Source organism: Peromyscus californicus, unplaced genomic scaffold (assembly GCF_007827085.1).
Source record: "Peromyscus californicus insignis strain IS unplaced genomic scaffold, ASM782708v3 Scaffold_4__1_contigs__length_199733344, whole genome shotgun sequence".
NCBI lineage: Eukaryota > Metazoa > Chordata > Mammalia > Rodentia > Cricetidae > Peromyscus > Peromyscus californicus.
This window is the reverse complement of record NW_026294562.1, coordinates 50,283,250-50,299,610: the sequence shown is the minus strand read 5'-3', so window position 1 is coordinate 50,299,610 and position 16,361 is coordinate 50,283,250. Positions and strand designations below refer to the sequence as shown.

The 16,361-nt window shown below is 40.7% G+C and overlaps 2 protein-coding genes across 2 annotated transcripts in view; one reads left to right on the top strand and one right to left on the bottom strand.

Annotated features, from left to right (window-relative positions):
• Oosp1 (oocyte secreted protein 1) overlaps window positions 1–16,361 on the bottom strand; it is a 106,335-nt gene that overhangs the window by 20,235 nt on the left and 69,739 nt on the right. Inside the window, exons 3-9 of the mRNA XM_052760208.1 lie at window positions 16,046–16,081; window positions 13,023–13,114; window positions 12,586–12,631; window positions 5,690–5,807; window positions 4,898–5,006; window positions 3,172–3,353; window positions 2,018–2,115 (exon numbers count right to left, since the gene is read on the bottom strand). Of these exons, the coding sequence (XP_052616168.1) occupies window positions 2,018–2,115; window positions 3,172–3,353; window positions 4,898–4,973 (356 nt within the window). The 5' untranslated portion in view covers window positions 4,974–5,006; window positions 5,690–5,807; window positions 12,586–12,631; window positions 13,023–13,114; window positions 16,046–16,081. The remainder of the gene's footprint in view (window positions 1–2,017; window positions 2,116–3,171; window positions 3,354–4,897; window positions 5,007–5,689; window positions 5,808–12,585; window positions 12,632–13,022; window positions 13,115–16,045; window positions 16,082–16,361) is intronic.
• On the top strand, window positions 9,340–15,665 carry LOC128123776 (oocyte-secreted protein 3-like). The gene is made up of 3 exons (XM_052760083.1): window positions 9,340–10,321; window positions 12,822–13,000; window positions 15,386–15,665. Exons 1-3 carry the CDS (start codon window positions 10,231–10,233, stop codon window positions 15,515–15,517), a joined length of 402 nt encoding a protein of 133 aa, XP_052616043.1. The 5' UTR covers window positions 9,340–10,230; the 3' UTR covers window positions 15,518–15,665.

Here is a 16,361-nt window from a genome sequence, read left to right as displayed (position 1 = left end):
AGATCTAGTCAGACCTTAGAGTTTAGAAGGCTGCACTCAAGGCCAAACTCCAGTGACTAGTAGATGCACTGATTCAAGTGAATCACTTACAACAATGTTAGCTTATGGTACATGATTTTAAAATCTTAGTTGTAGTGGGTAATGGCTCACAGAAACTCACTACTGGTCAAGTGCAGAAAACAAGCATCAGTAGAGTGTTCAGCCACAAACAAGTCATTTATATCACCATCATACACACATTTACACACATGTATACACACACACACTCAATACTATAAAGAAAGAGGGTGTGGGAAGATAGTAAGAGCCAAAGGTCAGAGAGGACCAGACAGACAGAATGTCTCTAAAAATAACAGGACCTCTGCACTCATGAGCTCACAGTACCTGTGGTTAACTTAACAAGACCTGCATAAGAGGAGCCATGGACAGTCGATGGCATGGGGGGGGGGGGGGGAGGCAGAATCAGGTGTTTTTAATGGTTTGACTCCTGGGAGGTCAATCATACTCCAGTGGATGACCCCCACACCCATGAGTATATGAACAGCACAAATTGGAGTCAATGAGTTTTGTGTGTTTTTTTTTTATTTTAAAAAGAACATAATGTTAGGGAATAGGTAGAGAGGTGGAAAGAGATAGGGTAGAAGTGGGGATGGATATTATACAAATACAGTATATGCAATTATCTAGGAATTAAAATATTGCATTAAAAAGGTTAGCTGCTCCAGGACAGACAAGGTGGTTACACAGAGAAACCCTGTCTTGAGAAACAAACAAACAAAATTAGCTGCTATGGCAGATATTACTCTTTGTGTGGAGGACGTGAAGGATGGCTTCAGTAATTACTTGAAGGGAAAATGGTCTCAAAGTAAAAATAATGAATGTGTTCTCTCATATGTGGATCCTGAATCATACACATAGGACATGAGTGTAGAAGTATTATTTGGGTAAAGAAATGGCATTAGCAGAAAGGAGGAAATGGGCGTAATGGGGAGAATATGGTCAAAGTACATGAGACACTTGAACTTACATATATTTATGAGCCCCTTGACTATGTGCAATGAATATAGGCTAATTATAATAAAGTGAGGCAATGGGAGTGAGGTTTCAAACATGATGAGGAAGACCGGCCATTAAAAACATAATATCCCAACTTTATGACACATTTATGTGCAAAACCATTTTAAAAGCAAACACGTTTTAAATTCCTTTTAAGATGTTCATTAAGCTGGGCGGTGGTGGCACACGCCTTTAATCCCAGCACTCGGGAGGCAGAGCCAGGCGGATCTCTGTGAGTTCAAGGCCAGCCTGGCCTACCAAGTGAGTTCCAGGAAAGGCGCAAAGCTACACAGAGAAACCCTGTCTCGAAAAACCAAAAAAAAAAAAAAAAAGATGTTCATTAAACGATTTTAACCAGAAAAATCTAATAGATTGCCCCCTAAAACCTGCCAAGTTTATCATAACCTTGCAAAAATTGGATCAGAGTTGCTAGTGACCTATACATTAGACTTTCTTAAATGGATTAACTAATAAGATATAAAAGGAAGCTGAATCTCACCCCAAGGGTCAGCTTTAAATCTGCCGCCTCTCCTTATGGCTTCAGCCCCACCCACCCATGCTGCATGCTGCCCTTGATTTTTCTGATATATTTCTGTATCTTTCAGGCTTTTTTTTTTCTGTCCTCAGTAAACTTGAATATGGACTTATTTTTAAAGTAGTCTAGCTTGATTAGCTGGGTGAGACCTGTGAGGTTTTCAGCCATTCTGACACTAGTATTAGCAAAGTGGATTAATATCCTTCTCTTCTCCAGCATTCTAAAGCTCTAGGAGACAATTGTAATTTTGAAGACTCAGGGCCAAGGATAAAGAGATTTACATTCCCTTTAGACGTTGGATTCCACCACCACCACACCAACCCACACTCTGGGTTGTATGATTTAACATTTAGGGCTTGGGTCTTTTATCAAGAGGGTCGAGGTGAAGCTGGGGCCTTGGACAGGTGCCCCACCTGTGATACTCACCTGTGCATAACACACGACAGATGCATCTCAGCTCGTGTAGTAGAGTTTTTTGAGATATATGTAAGTTTAGTCTGAAGCAGAGTGACATCACAAAGAACCTACAGAGGCAAAGAAAAATTTAAAATCTATGTTTATCTCACAGATCTCAGGAGACTTCAAGGGATTTGAATAAGAGCTTATAGGTACTTCAAGTTCTCTAAAAGAAACAGCCATTTCCCTAAATAATTACTCATGAGAAGAAGAACCATCTTCTAAATGAAGAGATAGGTTCAATCTGGTACATTATTTGGATGTAAAAGTCAGATAATACTTGTTTATTGAAAGAGATCAGCTCTTCAGTTCATCATATTTTTTAAAATCACATGTTTACAGAAACACAATAGAAGGTAACATGTGCTTATTTTGGAGAACATCAGCTTTCAGATCAGCTGAAACCCATCTGGAATTCAGACTTCTGAGACTCATTTAAATGATTAACTCTGGACTCTTGCTTTGAGACTGGGTCTCATATAGTCTAAGTTTGTCCTCTGAGAGAGAAAGAAGAAACCACTGTGATGAAGTTCTAGTTCTAATCAGTTATCTGGCTGAATTGCAAACAGCCTGCAGGATCACCCACAGTTGTCTGAGTTCACCACAGCCCAGCTCCTTTCACACAATAATCATTCTCCCAAGGACACTTAACAAACATCCTGTATCCTGCATGCACAGCTCCATCTAAAATATTCTTCCTGTGTCACCAGATCTGTCATTCATCTCAACCTGTCAAAGTTGTGCAATGTCTCATAATAAGTAATGTTACGGCAAAGTTTCTGATTTTTTTTTAATCAACTCAAAATCCCAGTTAATGTTAGACAGCAATGAATAACTAACCTGTCGATGCTCCCAGTAGGGAACTCTGAGGACCTTTGTGATGTTTAACCAATGTTACTCTCTTTCACCTAAGCCTAGCCAAATGTCAAGGACTGTAATGTGCCAACTAGTTTGGGATACTACTTTGTGATGTTCAGAAAACAGGTCTCTTCCCATCAGCAAGTTAACATCATATTTCCTGGATGTGACTTTTAAAGACATGAACCCAGCTATATGACAAATAGAAACAATGATTTCCATTTTGTGGGTCCAAGGAAGGGTCCATATACACTAGCATTTCTTACTTTATTGACAATGCCGCAGGAGTAAGTACGGTAGGTAAAGTCATAGACATCGTTTGGCCAGACGGTGTTCACGGGACAGCCAAATCCTAAAAACACTTCATCAGGTTCCATAAAAATATTGGGGAATAGCGTGGCCTTAACCCTGAGATAGAACCAATGATTGGTGCACTGTAGACGATAGGCTAAGAAGTAGAAAAGAGAATATTTCTGTTAACAGGCTGTATGGGAATCATCACAGAACATCTGAGCAGAGCTACTTAATGCAAGAGTTCATCCCTTAACAGAATAAAACATGTTGTAGAGAGAAGCAAGTCTGTCAAATATAATCATCTGCTATTAATTCATCCCTAATATACTCACATACACTCCTATCTACTAAAGATATTTTTAATAAGTCTGTCAGGGGGAAGAGCAATACAAATTTAAAATATTTTTAATCCTTTAATTCCATTCTCAGAAGTCAATATTTTTCTTAGGGCAAGTCTCACTACGTAGCTCTGAATGACCTGGAACTCTCAATGTAGACCAGGCTGGCCTTGAACTCACAGAGCTCCACCTGTCTCTGACCCCCAAGTGCTGAAAATAAAGGTGTGCAAAACCATGCCCGGTCTCAAAGCCAGCATTTTGTACAGCTGGGACACAAGAACACATTTCTAGTGTAACACTCCGTGAAGTGCAAAGCATGGCTGCTCTCGTGATCAACTCATGCTCCTCCACACTAGTCCTTGTTTTCATTTCTAAATCCACAGTCTCGTGGTATATATAAGCAAACATGGAGGGTTGATATAGCAATAAACACTAGTCAGGAACACCACAACCAACTTGTTATGCCATGTTTGGTGGATATCCCTGGGAGGCCTGCTCTTTTTTTTCAAAGGGAAATGGAGGAGGAATGGATCTTGCTTAGAGCAGTCTCCTTTAAGTAGCTCCAAATAACAAGAAATAAAATACATTAAACAACACACTAAGAGTCTTGCAACTTCCCTAGCATCAAGACTAGGTTATCTTGTTGAAAGTAATTTGACAAAAATACTTAACTTTTTGTTGTAATTCTAAACTTTCAAACTAAGAGTTTGCACTCATATTTAAGTGACCAACCACTCAAGTTTGCTTACAGTAGACTTGTTGGCACTCAAACTGAGGAAACGGGATCAGTTAGTCATCTTACCAGAAGGAGCTGGCCTTCCCTCTCAGATACTGTGGCTCTATAGAGGATAAGGCCAAGAAAGAATACTGAACCCTTGAAAAGGCTCCTTTCCAACATGCCACAAGATGTCCTGAGATTATTTATTTATTTATTTATTTAGGTATTTATTGGTTTTTCGACACAGGGTTTCTCTGTGTAGCCCTGGCTGTCCTAAAACTTGGTCTGTAGACCAAGCTGGCCTTGAACTCAGAAATAAAGGCATGCACCACCATGTCCAGTGAGTACCAAGTTCTTAACAGCCCATGAATACCTCTGTGCTTTCCAGGCCACTCCACGTTCCTCAGAGCTAACTCACCTCAAGCACCGAATCCCCAGAATGTGATGTGATCTGGGAAAGGTCAAAAGAAAAGGGGAACTGGAGAAAGAAGGAACTCAAGTTAGGACAGTGTCTAGTCTCAGTAGAATTGTGAGATTCTAAGATCATGCATCTGAAAGAGACCAATCTCTATGAAACAGTCTAAAAGCCCCACCCCTCAGCACATGTTAAGACATCCCAATTCTTCAAGTCATGTGTGATACCTGCCCAATCATCAGTCCAAGTTCTCATAAAGAAAAGAAGCAGAAGGAGCCACCGCAGACCCAGGAAAGACTTCATTGCTCAGATTGGAGATCAAACCCCACAGAAGAACTGAAAGACAGAGAGTAAAAGGCCTTCTTATATGCTGGAATAGATGACCCTCAGTTGGGAGTAATTAACTAGTGCCTTTTACAGCACACATGTGCCACTAATACACCCTCAGTTCATCATTAAAATGTAACACTTTATTTACAATTTACTCTCAGTCATGACTGCTGAGAGATGAAACTTCTGCAGGTGGTCCAGAAAAAATTAGAAGGCTGACTTGCATTGGAATCTGTACCATTATGTATAGAGTGATTTTATACACTAAGGTATGCTTTGTTAAAAACTCCCTGCCATCCCAAAATATCTGTGTCTCGTTATCTGAACACTATAGGAGTAACTGTATAAGAATATGATTGCCCTGTGTCACTCAGAATGCAAAGACTCAACACCTTGAGACCTCCTATACTTCCACGTCATCCCACCAATCCACCTCTGAGCAGTGGCCCTCAGATTCACCTGCAGAGTATTCTTTTTAATACATGATAACTGAATTACAGCCATTCTTTCTTTCTGATTCAGCAAGACTAGAGTGGGACAGGGAATTTACATTTCTAAGTTCCCAAACGACACCGATACTAATACCCTCAGAATTGATGGGGCACAGGGATTTGCCTTCAGAGCACACTGTCTTGATACTCATGAGAAGAGCTTGTTTGCAAACTTAAATATATACATCACCTGAGTACCTTGTCACAAAGCAGAAGCTATCGCAGAAGTGGGGGTCAGACCCAGAGATGGTGCAGTTGGGATAAACTCTCAAGTGATGCCAATGATTCTCTATGACTACACTTCAAGTAGCAAGGCCTGAAAGTAATTTACACGGAATTTAAATTCTTCTAAACAAAAGGCAACACTTCTTCAAAATGAGAAGTTAAAAATCTCACTATGAAAAAACAGCTTAAATGCATATTGAGAGCTGGGAATGTAGTTTAACGGTGGGAAACTTACCTGCCTTGTGTGGGCCTAGAAGTTGGATTCCCAGCACCCCAAAAACCCAGATTCAAGCTCACCCTGCTTTTGTAGATCATCAGTTACTTGAGTTCAGAACTACGTCCCATGATGATATAGCATGAAAGACAGAGCTACTGAAAGGCGAAGTGAGTAGAGGAATGTACTGGCTCATGACTGTATTCCCTGAAATGTATTATTGCACTAATGACCTGTCCTAATAGAGGGCTGGGGCTGTATCTGAATGGGTACACCTCCTGCCTAGCACACACAAAGCCCTTAGTTTGAACCTCAGCCCTTCGTAAATGAAGAGTGATTATGCATGGGCTACATGAGATGCTATCTCAAAACAAAATACACACACCAAAATAAATTTTTTAAAAAAAATACAAGGTCACTATGCTATGAACTCTTTAAGGCTCTACATTCCATGTATAGTTTCATCTCCAGAGCTTAGAAAATCTGTTGCAAAATGAGAGATTAAGATGTAACAGTAGAAAAAAATGTAACTACTTACTTACTACGTAACAATTTCTTTTTTATATAATTTAAATTATTCTTTATTAGTTTAGGTTTTTTCCTTTATTACAAAAAGGTGTCTTCAAATAGCCCTTCCACTACACAAATAAGAACCTGGGGGAAAGTACAGTTTTATTTTTTTTAATTAATTAATTAATTTTCCCCAGTCCTTTCCTTAATGTTGGGGAGTTAGCTCAGTGGTGGAGCACTTGCCTAGAAATCTCAAGGTCTTGGGTTCAGTCTCCAGCACTGGAAAAAAATAACTTCTCAAATATTTTCATCCCACTTGTAGTACAGCACATATTTCAACTTGAAGAGTTTTTGATACTTGCTGCCAAATAAATGAGCAAATCCCTCTCCTCCTGTAAGTTACAAGGTGTGGCCCGTGTGTGTGTGTGTGTGTGTGTGTGTGTGTGTGTGTGTGTGTGTGTGTGTGTGTGTGTGAACAAACGTTCAGTATGGAATACAATGAAATCAACTACAGTCTCCGTGCTGTATGTTACATATCTAGGTTTCATCATCTTAGATAAGTAAGTGTTTGCACCCTGGACCTATTTCTCTCCTTTTCTTATTACTGTTATTGTTTTCATTTCTTAATATAATAAAGATGTATTTAACCAATCTCTAATTTTCCTTCTGCTTAAATTTATATTACTTCTTAGTTTTTAAAAATTAGGGTATGAGGGCCTGGAGAGATGACTCAATAGTTAAGAGCACTAGTTGCTCTTCCAGAGGACCTGTGTTCAATTCCCAACCACATGGTGGCTCTCAACCATATTTAACTCCAAGAGACCCAACACTCTCTTATGACTTCCACAGACACCAGCCACAAACATAATATGCAGACATATATGCAGTCAAAATATATATATATATGATATATATACAATAATAAAATAGTATTTTTAAAATATATGTAGCTTTTGAAAAAAATCAGAGTATTTTTATTTTACTAAATGTACACAGTGTTAAACTGCCATTAAATGTTCATGTTTGTGCCCATAATTTAGCACTGCTCCCAGATTTCAGCAGAGAAGCTCTGTTTGCAGAATGCAATGGTCAATGCAGAGAGTCACAGCTAGTCAACGTGCTGAGAACAAGTGACTGTGGGGAGCTCAGCCCTGCACAGGCATCGATATCACCTTCTCCAGGGCTCAAGGAGCATCTCCTTAGAAATAACCCTGTAAGTACAGTCTTTCAGGGATCATCACATAAGAGGGGTTGAAAGAATGTAAGGACTGGGGGGGCAGGGAGGGGCGGCATGACACGGCTGTTGTACCCATGAGCTCACAGTTGGAGTGTCTATTCTCAGGGGAAACTGTACAACTGAAGACGGGGCCCTCCAACCTACCGTCATGGATGAACGAGAAGCTCATCAAGTCCCACCATTTCCTGAGGAGCAATTAACGGTTGCTGGAGGAGGGGAAGCCATATCTTCAGGAATGTTGCCCATGATAGTGTACCTCCCTCACACAAATAACCCGCAGGCCTGTACTCTGCAGGTGTCTCTAATAAAATGCAGTGGAACACAAAGACACACCAATAATATAAAACTGACTAAATGAATCTGTGTCTACAGTGTATTTCTGCAGACACACATAGTACATATTTATACAGCATATATGTATCTGTACATACACATGGACACTTCATACACACATACATACTTTCTAGAAAACTCTAGAAAGTATTACAATATCTATCACTAAGGAACATATTAAGTAGGTCTTTAGGTTTATGGTTTTTTGTTATGTGGGTTTTTTTTGAAACAGGGTTTCTCTGTGTAACAGCCTTAGCTGTCATGGAACTGGCTTTGTAGACCAGGTTGGCCTCGAACTCAGAGATGCGCCTGCCTCTGCCTCCGGAGCACTGGGGTGAAAGGTGTGCACCACCATGCCCAGCTTAGGTTTGTGTTTTTAACAAATTTTGTACTTGCAATTTCTTTCATTTTATGGATTTTCTTTCTTTTTGGTTTGGTTTTGTTTGGGGTCAAGGGGTTGAGACAATAGTCTCACTATGTAGTCTGGCTGGGGTGGAACTCATTATGTACATCAGGCTGACCTCAAACTCGCAGTTTGCTTCTGCTTCCTGAGTTCTGGGTTTAAAGGTAAGTGTCACTACACCTGGCTCATGGGATCTCTTAAAGTTAGCTGGTTAACAGGACTCTGTGCCCTCTCTGCCTCAACATACTTAGCACTCAGATGTTAGGTTTTCTATACCTGGTTTAACTTTTAAGTTATTGTGAAAAATCAGTGATATTTTCAGACTATATCTGAAGTGGAAAAAACTGAACTGCATAGTATAGGAGGTGGAAGTTGCATGTTTGAAATACAGTTTTATTCTAGGTATACACAAAACTTCTCTTTTATACCACAGTATCCTTTTCATTGTATTAAATTGTTTTTCAGATAAGTCATCAAGCACCTCTCTTAATAGACTTCCCAGGATATTTTCCACATGTACTTTTTATTTTTGGTTACATTAAAAATATGACGCTAGCATCCTGAGCTTGTACAGTAAATACTAGTGTAAAAAAAAAAAAAGCAATGTTACTGGTGAAGTTAACAAACATCTTTCTTGACATACCTGGTCTGGTGGTCTGAATGAGAATGGCCCCCATAAGCTCATATGTTTGAATACTTGGTCACCAGTTGGTGGAACTGTTTAGGAAGGATTAAGAGGTATGGCCTTATTGGAGGAGGTGTGGTCACTAGGGGCAGGCTCTGAGATTTCAAAAGACCATTCCGAGTTCTCTCATTTTTCTCTCTCTCTCTCTCTCTCTCTCTCTCTCTCTCTCTCTCTCTCTCTCTCTCTCTCTCTCTGCCTCATAGTTGTGTCCCAAGATGTGAGCTCTAAGCTACTGCTTCAGCATCATATCTGCCTACCTGCTACCAAGCTCCCCATCATGATAGTCATGGGCTCTTTGCCTCTGAAACAATAAGCCCCAAATAAATGCTTTATTTTATAAGTTGCCTTGGTCATGGTGTTTTATCACAGCAATAGAAAAGTAAGTCATGTAGATCGTAGGAATTTTTGAAGCCTTCATGTTAAACAGACTCTGCAGGAAGTACACACCACTCTCCCAGGCCATCCCATGGTGCCTGGAACATCAGTCTCTGGTGTTCCAGAAAGTTTCAGTTACAAAGGAATAAGAAATTAAAGGCTTAGACATGTCCCTCTAGCAAGGGCACTAGGAAATCACTGAAGAGTGCTGGGTTCTCTCAAAGTTGGTTTAGGAATGGTCAAGATTGGGGTCTCCGACAGGCTCTCCTTCCTTGTTGTTAATGGTAAGTTCTGCTAAGGTCAGCTCCTAATCCCACCAAGGAATTAACTAATTAATGAATTAACATTTAATTAAGCTAAATATGTATCACAAACTTGGGGCAGATGACTTCAACCACGCATGACAAAGTACATCATTGTGTCAGAGTCGGTGGCATCCCTAAATCAACTCATAGAATACCAAAGACTAGCCAGCAATTGACCACATAGTCAAGCATTTTGAGGCCCTACACAGACAGTTCAAAGGCACCTCATAATGTGTAGCTGTATTCACTTAGCCAACACTCTATTTCTCTAGCCCATATGATAAAGAAAGACTCAGCAGTTGGAGTTGATGGTACTAAAGGTTTTTTTTTCTCCTCTCTGAATTGGTTCATTGAATACATCTGAGTATGGCCTCAGGCATAAAAACACTTCTGGCTTCCCAGTTCCTCTCACTACCTAATACCTGAGGAGGTCCCAGCCCTGGTCTAGCATAATGAAGACTTTTATTACATCAGGACTGCTGCTGCTGCTGCTGCTGCTGCTACTGCTGCTCACATCATGGAGGTGTTCTGGGCAAGAGCCAGGTATCAGAGTGGACCTTGACTGGTGATGTTTTCAAGGGGTAATTCCTCAATGACCATGAGTCATGGGGCTCTTGGTTTCGAGGGCTTTATTGTTCCATCTGAAAAGTTAACAACTTAATAATTCCCAGCCCTATATGTTATCTCTACCTGGGTTACCAGAACATTATAGTCCCAGCATACAGGTTGCAAACTTTGTCTTCCCTGTTCCGGTGAGTGAAGGTATTTGGACTCAAGTTGTTACTTTGGCTGAGGTCTCAGAGTTGGATTCCCGCCCCCTCCTCCCACTTCTTCCCACATAGGTACTCTTCAATTTCCTACCAGGTCACCCTTGAGCCATCTGTTCTCCCTCAGCTTGTACCTTATCTGTCTCTTCAGTTTCCTACCCGCACTATTCAACTACACATTCTTAACTAGCTTCCCTTACGTAATCATCTCTCTTAACCTCCCTACATCATTTTTTAGATATTCTGAATAAAACTTTCTTAAACATTCCAGTGTTTCCTGATAGCCAACTCATGACACAAAGACTAGCCTTCAACATCCCATACAGACTGGTTCCAAGCTCCTCTCAGACCCCAGGAGGTCTAACGGTTTCCCAAACAACTAAGGAACCTTGTTTCACCACTGGCATGGCATCACGTTCCCTAAGACAAAGTGGGACAGTACTCATTTAAAATATCTCTTCAGTCCTGCAGACCACCAGAGACTCAGCTGAAAGGAGGCAGAGGTTAACTTAGGAGTTTTTCATACGAACTGTTATAATGTCTCAGAAGGAAAGTTGATTGTGAGTAAGTACAGCTACCAAGAATAATGTGTGTAGTATCTGGAGGACAAAGGGGAACCCCTGGAGGCAGCATAGTTACCAGGGGACCTTAGGAATAGTATCATCATTGCTTACAGGAAGGTGCGCTGTTAGAGAGCAGGAAACACTCCCTATTCCTTGCCTTTAGATAAAACAAAAGGAGAGTTCTCCAAAATACCTACTGCAAACACGACAGTCCAAGGTGATGAACTATGTCCAAGATAAATGAAACATTTTTCAATTGGAAAAAGTATAACTTGAACGTTAAAAGGTTAGACAGGGGAGTGGAGTTTTCTGAGATGGTGGGAAAGGACTGTAAGCAAGAGGATCCTTCTATCAACAAAGGGCAGCTGAGAACAATGAGAGACATGAGACTGGGGGCAATGAGCTCCTCCACGAGGCTGCCGAGGTTGCCCAAGGAAGGGACAGTGATGGAGCCCAGGGTACAGCCATGCAGAAGTAGATGGGAGATCAGTTTTGAAAGCAAAGTGAAAAGACTGCGTGGGAGACTGTGGGAAGGAAGGGAAGTGGGAACTGGGACTAAATCCTAAGGCCTTTGGGCTTCAGTGGTGGGTGGGTGTGGTGCTGTTGACTGCGATGAGGAAACACCAATGGAGGTGAAGGAAAAAACGTGAGTTCCATATAGAACTTGTGCGTGCATGAGGAGGAGTGCTTCAAATAGCCTCTGTATATCTGATGGGTAATTGAAGAGCTGATCCTAAAGCTTGGGAGAAGAATCCAGCAGAGGCCTAATGGAACATTCTGGTCTCCAGGGTAATGCAGCGTAGTGGATCCAAAGAGCATAATGTTCAGTCCCAGCTCTTTATTCCTTCTGGGACCTTGAACGACTCACATCTTCTTTCCATCTGAACTGTATGTCTGCTACTATTTGATACACCGCCATGGCCTGAAAATTAAAACCTGGCGGCCATGGAGATGGCTCAGTCAGTAAAGGGCTTTCCATGCAAGCATGAGGAGCTGAGCTCAGATCTCCAGCACCCAGGGAAAGAGCTGTAATCCCAGTGCTGGGGAGGAAAGAGACAGACAGAGTGCCAGGGTTTGTGCCCAGCTACTCTAGCAGAGTTGGCAGGCTCCAGGTTCAGTGGGAAAACCTGTCTCAAAAAATAAGGGGGGTGGGGGAGCAACTGAGAAAGATACAACATCTACTGATGGCCTTCATGTGTACATATACCAGCATGCAAGTATACCCACAGAGAGGGAGAGGGAGAGGGAGAGGGAGAGGGAGAGGGAGAGGGAGAGGGAGAGGGAGAGGGAGAGGGAGAGGGAGAGGGAGAGGGAGAGGGAGAGGGAGAGGGAGAGGGAGAGGGAGAGGGAGAGGGAGAGGGAGAGGGAGAGGGAGAGGGAGAGGGAGAGGGAGAGGGAGAGAAAACTTAAGTTTCACAGAGACACGAAGGATTAGGGAACTTGGTACCCAATATAGCACCTTGATAAAAGTGCATACCTCTGCTTCCATTCCAAATCACCACCACAGTTAATCTCAGGCAGAACTTCGGGGGGGTTGCAAGTTGATTCATTTGAGGGATGTCAATGGGAAGAAAATAGAAGTGGAGTCATATTATGAAAGGAATCATCTTTGCCCACATCCCTAACCTCTATTTGTTTTGGTTAACTTGGGTCTTCTTTCATGCCAATGTATTGAGGAGGAGCAGCTGACTGCCTTTTCTTCTCTTTCAACAGTATCAGTGGAATGCTCTTATCTTCAGCTCCGTGTTATAGCTAAAAGGACACTGTTTTATCCAGATGAACGTGTAGGCCCTGATGAACTGTTCCTAGGGACAGGCTGTGTGGTGATTCGTGTGCGACCAGATGAACTTGAGTTTAATTATCCTATCAATCTCTGTGGGATTGTTACACAGGTAAGAGAAGGAACCGTTTTACCTGGTGCCATCTGAAAAGTCTTTTCAAGTGTTGTTTCCTGTTCTTGTCTTAATACCTATGTAACATTGGTATTGCCAACCTAGTGCCTTAGCCTAAAAGAAACACAAGGAATGATTTTGTCATTTCTACTCATTCACCAGAGTTACAATGTATAAAATACTTGGCATTAATAAGAAAACTATAGACTTTTCTATCAAAATTAATTTTCTATTAACATGGCACACGTATTATTTTCACGTGGCATTTTATACACCTAATCCGACACGATCAATTCTGCTTCTACTTATATAGAGTGAGGAATTGAGGCATAAAAGCCAGCCATGTAACCAGACATTTGAAGTTCATATATAGCAGAGCAAGGGTCAGAGACAAGGCTTGCGGATGCCAAGTCTAAGCCTGTTGCTTTAGTTCTATGATGACTCTGGGATGAGCACTGAAATGAACAACAATAATAATAATAATAAAACCACACAAGATATCCCTAGTGAAGTATCCTATTGTAATTGCCTTACAGATCTGTCTCCATCACTAAACTTATTCCTGGAGGTAACCTGTGCTCCTCTTTCTTAGTGGTGCTCAGGGCCCAGGCCATGAGTAAACACAGAGGTGTAGTCTTTTGATTAAAACTTTCCCCCAGGAAGTTAAGAGGCAAGAATGATCTGGAGTGGTACTGAACTAGAAGTAGACTTAATTTGTTCATGTCTAATTAATACATATGTATGTGTTATATGTGTGTGTGTATGTTCATATATATCATTGAAACCAATAGTACTTCAGCATCTACAAGAAAACCTGAAAGTATACTTTGGTGTAAGAAGTTTCTAACACATCCAAGGTAAATACAAAACATTCCATTTATCTTATCTTAATTTGCATTACTGTAGTCATTGACATAAGCATGTTCTTCTAGAAACCTAAACTTCATGTCATGGACATGGAATAACTTAAACAGATTGACATGAAGATCCTTCAATCTTCTCTGCCTTGTAGTATCATGCAATGATTGTCTATCTCAGTCTATTTCTCAAGCCTGTGCCTACCCAAAGCAAGATGCCAGACACTCAGATTTGTTCCCATACACCCATCCAAAGAAATCCAAAGGCATTTTGGGATTTTTAGCAGGTAAAAGCAAGTGTCAAATATAGAGCCCTTCACAGAAGTCTAAAACCATAGTTATCAAGTGGGGAAGATCCTTCTAACAGGGAACATTGGGCAATTTGAGGAGACAATGTTAATGACTCCATCCAGAGAGAAGGGTACAACTGACATCTGGTGAAGAGGAGCAGGTGTTTAGCACATGCAGGCACAGGCACCTCCACACATAACAGAGAGATACCTAATCTAAAGTGCAAGTGTCACAGCTGAGAAATGCTGGTCAGAACATCCCTACACCTATCTTCTCTCCTTACCCTTTGCTCTGGGCAGATCCTCTACCATTGATGCGTCCTAAAGTCTGCCAATCATCATAAGACCATTTCATGGTTTTAATAGTATCTCTCTGTCTGACTTCTGGATTTGAAAACTGAATAAAATAAATCTTTCAGACCTTGGGAACCACATGAATCATCAATCCTACTATTTACTTAACGAGTTACTGACTTTGGGACCTCTCTATTAACTTGGATAATACATCATATCTAGTATGATCCCAAATGCATAAATAATAGAGGATCAAATTTTATAGAACTTGAAGCCAGTATGGTAAAACCATAGGATTTGTAACTTATTTATGAAATATAAATGCATTTCATGCTCAGGAAATCTAATTGGTCAGTACAAATACATCTTGTTCTAGTTAACATTCTTCCTTCTGGTGAGCTTTTAGAAACTTGGAAATCCAAAGTAAAAGCCAAATACTGAGATTGAAGTCAGAAGTATCAGAAAGAGTATCTCAGACTCCTTCAAATAGTTTCTTCATCTTTTAAATCCTCATAGAGCAAGTTTCCATCTAAGTAAGAAAGAAATATTTGCTGGGCGGTGGTGGCACATGTCTTTAATCCCAGCACTCAGGAGGCAGAGCCAGGTGGATCTCTGTGAGCTTGAGGCCAGCCTGGTCTACAGAGTGAAATCCAGAACAGGCACCAAAACTACACAGAGAAACCCTGTCTTGGAAAAAAAAAAAGAAAAAAAGAAAGAAAGAAATTGTTTGTCAAGTGTGTTGCATTATTTTCTATTTGTTGAGTGCTTCTGTATTGCAGAGAGAACTTTAAGCACATTAATTCAGCTGCATAATTCAGCTGCATATCTTTATTTCTTGGGATGATAGAGTGGCAAATGATTTATCTTTCAATTTCTCATTTGAATATATTAAAATGTGTTGTGACAAACCATATGTATACTTCAAAGATCTCTCATCTCAACAGATAGTAGCTGATGGAACTATCTTTTATACCTGGCTCACCTATAAACCCAAGAAGTCATATTTTTCTGCTGAGCTTCAGTTGCAGTGTGTGGTTCCCAGGTCAGTACAAAACACACATTGGCTCCTTGATTAAATTCCAACAGCTCTTGGCTAGAATGTACCATTGCTTGTCCACAAACTTTGAAATTCATGACTTCTTATGTAGCTGTGTGTCTACAGCATGTCAATCCATCTTAACCTCTAGTGCAGTCCCTACCAGAGGCCAAAATTTAGGCCAAAAAAGTGACACCAGTTACAAAGCCATAAATGGGTCTTGGCTGTTCATCCTATCTACTCTCCAAGAGGAAAGACATCTTGCCAAGCCAAATGCATCACACCAATACTGGCACACAATACCTATGGAAATTTCTAAAGTACACAGATTGGCTTTGACCTTCTGAACAATCCAAAAGACCCTAACTGGGTCTAATGGCAGTCATGTAAAACCAGCTTATATAATTTATAATCAAATAAAATCCTCAGGAGGCTGAGGAAGACAGACTGTAAGTTCAAGACCTGCCTAACACTACTCAGTGAGTTCAAGGCCAGCCATAAAAACTAGGTGAGACCATCTCAATACAAAAAGAGGGCTGAGGATAGAGCTCAGTGGTAGAGTACTTACCTAGCAATCAAAAGGCTTTGAGATGAATCCCCAGTACTGCAAGACAGGGGTGGAAGGAGGGAGGGAGGGACAGAGGGAGAGAGAGAGAGAAAGGAGATTGAAACTTTAGGTTATTAGAAGATTAGAGTTCAGAAAGTGGAATGAAAAATTAATTCTGCCTTCTAAGTTTGGAAACAATCAGTAGCAAATGACATAGAAGATGAAGCTTTAAAAACAAAAACAGACAACTGGGTTAAACAGTAAGTTTATAATTCCAGAAGTAATTTGGAATTTAATAAGACAAAAAAGATCAGAAAGTTTGATAAACATAGATTGT